General features: G+C 36.6%; 1 protein-coding gene across 2 annotated transcripts; it reads right to left on the bottom strand.

Annotated features, from left to right (window-relative positions):
* Positions 1–228: 228 nt before the first annotated feature.
* APC10 (anaphase promoting complex 10) lies at positions 229–3,128 on the bottom strand. 2 transcript variants are annotated; one of them, XM_022296430.2, is made up of 6 exons: positions 2,712–3,112; positions 2,569–2,629; positions 2,379–2,471; positions 2,201–2,271; positions 820–924; positions 229–721 (listed from the first exon to the last, which is right to left on the bottom strand). In XM_022296430.2, exons 1-6 carry the CDS (start codon positions 2,888–2,890, stop codon positions 652–654), a joined length of 579 nt encoding a protein of 192 aa, XP_022152122.1. In that variant the 5' UTR covers positions 2,891–3,112; the 3' UTR covers positions 229–651. The 2 variants fall into 2 exon arrangements, with proteins under 2 accessions (XP_022152122.1, XP_087983176.1); XM_088127050.1 differs by lacking the exons at positions 229–721; positions 820–924 and adding an exon at positions 933–1,404 and having other exon boundaries at positions 2,712–3,128.
* Positions 3,129–3,967: the final 839 nt, after the last annotated feature.

Here is a 3,967-nt window from a genome sequence, read left to right as displayed (position 1 = left end):
TTACCTTGATTTGGTACCACTCCTGTGGTCCACACCAAAACAGTACTTTACACCTAGATGCCCAGCAACGGTAAGAATCAGCTAGCTTTGAGTTTGAGTGACATTTCACACCTAACCACAATTCATCTACGGATCCAGTTTCACTCAAGCTGATCTGGTCAAAACATTCCTTCTTGGGTTAATTCATAGGACAAATGACTCGTAAAGTTAATTCTCAAAGAACCACAATTCATGGTTAAAGAAAGTCCATCCTATTTGAGGATTGAATATCCCCTATCCAGGTCTCCTCAAATGCTATTTTCGATGGAGTAAAGTTTCTCTGTCTTGTTTACAATACAATTTTACATTACACGGAAAAAAATATAATGAATCCCCAAAATTTTTAAAACTATGGTCTAATTTCAGCTACTTAAACATGACACTAATTCCCGACAATAAAACCATCCAAGCTTTCAAAGAGTTCCCGGTCAATAATTAGTACGTTACAACTTACAAGTTCTCCCACCCACCCAAATTCCAAGATGAACTTGTTCGCAAGAACTCGATTTAACTCGAAACAAGATATACATACAACTTTTTGGCTTCGGAACAAGCTTCAGTCACTTGCTGATTCTGGCCACATTCATCATCAGCTGCTTTTGGTCACATTTGTTATCTTATCATTGAATAAGTAATGAACTCCCTTGAAGTAAATTGGAATGGTTGATGAGGAATTGGGTTCCTGCACGACAGGTGGAATATGCAAACTAGTTGAGATTCATGACATGAATGATTCAAGAGATTTGCAATGGGCGAGCAAAAAAGCATATTGAAACTCACGGTCGAGGCCCATAAATTTTGATCTGGCGGACATGAGTATCCCTGCCATTAAGATGATTTGATAGAATAGCAATTTGCAACATGAAAGTGTTCACAAAAGTGTCCCTGCAAAGTGTAATCGCTCTAAATGAGTTTAAAATTAAAGTAACCTTTAGAAACATGTAAGTAGAAACCAAATATTTATTAAGACAAGTGAAAGAAAGATGAAAAGGTAAGTTTCCTACCCCATACAGTAAATAGAGCTGACTTGAACTGACTATTTACAGTAGAGCTATGCCAATTAATCACTTTTTTCTCCTCGACTCACTAGTCTAATCACCTATTAAAAGAGAGAATTTGTATCCAAATTGATGAATTGCTGATTTTTTAGTTCATATAAATGACCTGATTGAGAGAATTAGACTGGACATAGTTGTATGGATCTTGTTCCAGCAAGGTCGTGAGAATTGGAGTCTTTCTTATTACTTTATTAACATAGCGTTAAAATAGTTAGATTTAGACTTTTGGAATGGGTAATATCTGTCGATCACCACCTTCGTATCTTCATAATGCACTATCCCAAAGATGCTCTGGCTATCCAATGGTCTGATTAATCACCAAAAAGAAGAAATCATGCCTTCCCATGGGATACTAATCAAATAAGTATATAAGTCTTCATTTTACAACATAAATTGCTTTTCTGGTCTAGTTATGATTCTAGTCATGTCCACCAAGAGGAAACATCATGTATCATTGGAAGGAAAAAGATGAAACAAGCATTCAATAAGTTCAAAAGGACAATCTTAGTGAGGTACATATAAAAGGGAACATAAAACTCCAATAGGGGTGAGAAATCTTCGATTTACATTATCTATCAAAGTGGAGGAATCAGGCCTCTCTGGTTGTGTGATATAACTTGTAATGTTCTTAGCTATGTAATACAATTCAGAATTTCAAGCATGAGCAAGGAAACTACAGAAACCTTTCTTGATGTAGAATAACCACAAAATTTTTTAGTGCTACTATTTTTTAATAAAACTTGTGAAGTCTCTGTGTCCAGCTTCACTTAGAAGTATTCCTAGCTCATAAACCAAGAAATGGGAACACTATGGCTGGAGTAATTGGAAAGACAAAGTTTTATGGTATGAGATTTCACCAAATCATATTCTTCATTAGCTCAAGGGAAATATTATTCCTGTCACCAATAATTTAAGGGACAAAACAAAAAAAAAAAACAACAATGCTGAGACATATTGGGTTAAAATCCAATGTAAACCCTATGATCCTACGGGCCCAAGATTGATTCAAGCAACTAAAGTTCACTGGAATGAAGATATAGTTTTTGAAGAAAACCAACAAAAATCGACGAAAATGGTAAAGGGGGATGAGACTCTGCACTTACCTTGGATCATTTCCTGACAAAGATAAATAAACCCAACCAGTTGGCTTAACTAGCTCCACGGTTTTTATTTCCTAAAAATAACCGAATAAGAACATTCAAAATGATTAGAACTTGTAAAACATAGACCTCAATTGATGGAAATTTTGTTTTGATTCAAGTACTGAGAATTGCGGATTACCTTCAAATTATGGAAGCCGTCCCCTGCGCGTATCGAGATCTTACTCGGCGTGTAGCTCTCGTCGAGCTTGAAATCTACGTATAGAACAACCAGCTGAAAAAAATTTCCAATTACTCCTCAAAATTTGAAGCTCAAACAGAATTCTAACAATTGGTGGTCGTAAGAGCCCCAAAATGAGCAGCAAACATACTTGCAATTTCACTTTCTTCTGGAATTGAATGTTCACCAAATGAGGTTGAGCGCCATCAGATCTGCAGCCAACAATGTTAGCAATAAGGCACAATCATTAACGTTCCGCAAACATATGGAAAACTGAAGAGAGGGAGTTTTAACTGCCAATAGGATTCGAGGTTATCATCGCGGAGAGCGGAGACGCCATTTCCAGGTTTGCAAGAGCTTACACTCCAGGCGGCCTTTTTCCCCATTTCTCTGAGATCGTCTTCTACCACGAGCAATTGATTTCCTCCGGTGAGCTTCACATCATCTTCTCCCTCCGACGACTCCGTTGCCATGGCCTCGGTCTCCTCGAACTCCGCTATCTCGATTGATCGCCGGTGATCGGAGCTCACTCCTTCCGTTCACGTTCGGAAGTCGGCACTCTCCCTCGGGATTTTCGCCACCGCCGTTTCCGCTTCAGTCGCCGGAATTGCGCGGGGAGGGAGGGTTTCAATTTTGAGAAGATTTTGGGGAAAAGTTTTTTAAAAGGACAGTAAGGTCTTTTTACCTCCCAAAAATTATATAAACTAAAAAGTGATCTTAAAACCCTCTTTATTAGAGATGTTTATATATTTACTCACGCTAAAATAATTATGTTATTCTCTTTAACATTTACTAAAAAATAATAATATTTTTGTATATCCACCCCACTAATATATATATTAAATAAAAAATATTTATATAAAAATAAAAATAATAAAAAAAAGAAATGGGAAAAATCCCCTTGTGGAACCTAATCCTCGCAAAATTTCACAGGGACGGGGACAAGGAACTTCATTATCCTCGCCCCGCCCATGAACATCCATAATCAGTATCCCCTTATATATATATATATATATATATATATAAACTTTAATTTAAAATATAATTTCCCACGAAATTTTGTTGTATTTTGCGTACAAACATGTAAGGATTTTTTTTAATATTATTAATTTTGAAATTTATTTTCAAAATCATACTACCTTAGAATTTATTCTAAAAATAATATTTCAAAAAATCATTCGCCACTAACTTCAAGAGACGGCCTACGTACATCATTTGTGGCATAACAGCCACTTGGATTAAATTTTAATTTTAGTGGAATTTGATTCAAACGATTTTGCAGGTTAAATTTTCGAACCCAGGAGGCGTTTGCAGCTCTGAATGAGTCGTGGCTATGAAAGAGACGGATGAAGCTCGAACCATATCTAAAATCAGTCTCCAGCGAGGGTGAAGGCGGGCGGTGGGCAAGGATAGAAAAAATTGCTAGAGATGGGGGGAAGGCGCCGAAGATGAGGAGGAGAAGAAGGATAAGGAGGAGGGAAGGAAAAATAACCCACAAATATAGTATTAAATTAATTTATTTTGTCAAATAAAATAAAAAATCAGAAATT

Source organism: Momordica charantia, assembly GCF_013281855.1.
Source record: "Momordica charantia cultivar OHB3-1 chromosome 8 unlocalized genomic scaffold, Mcharantia_2.0 BLBB01000008.1, whole genome shotgun sequence".
Classification (NCBI taxonomy): Eukaryota; Viridiplantae; Streptophyta; class Magnoliopsida; order Cucurbitales; family Cucurbitaceae; genus Momordica; species Momordica charantia.
This window is presented reverse-complemented; position numbering and strand designations above follow the sequence as displayed.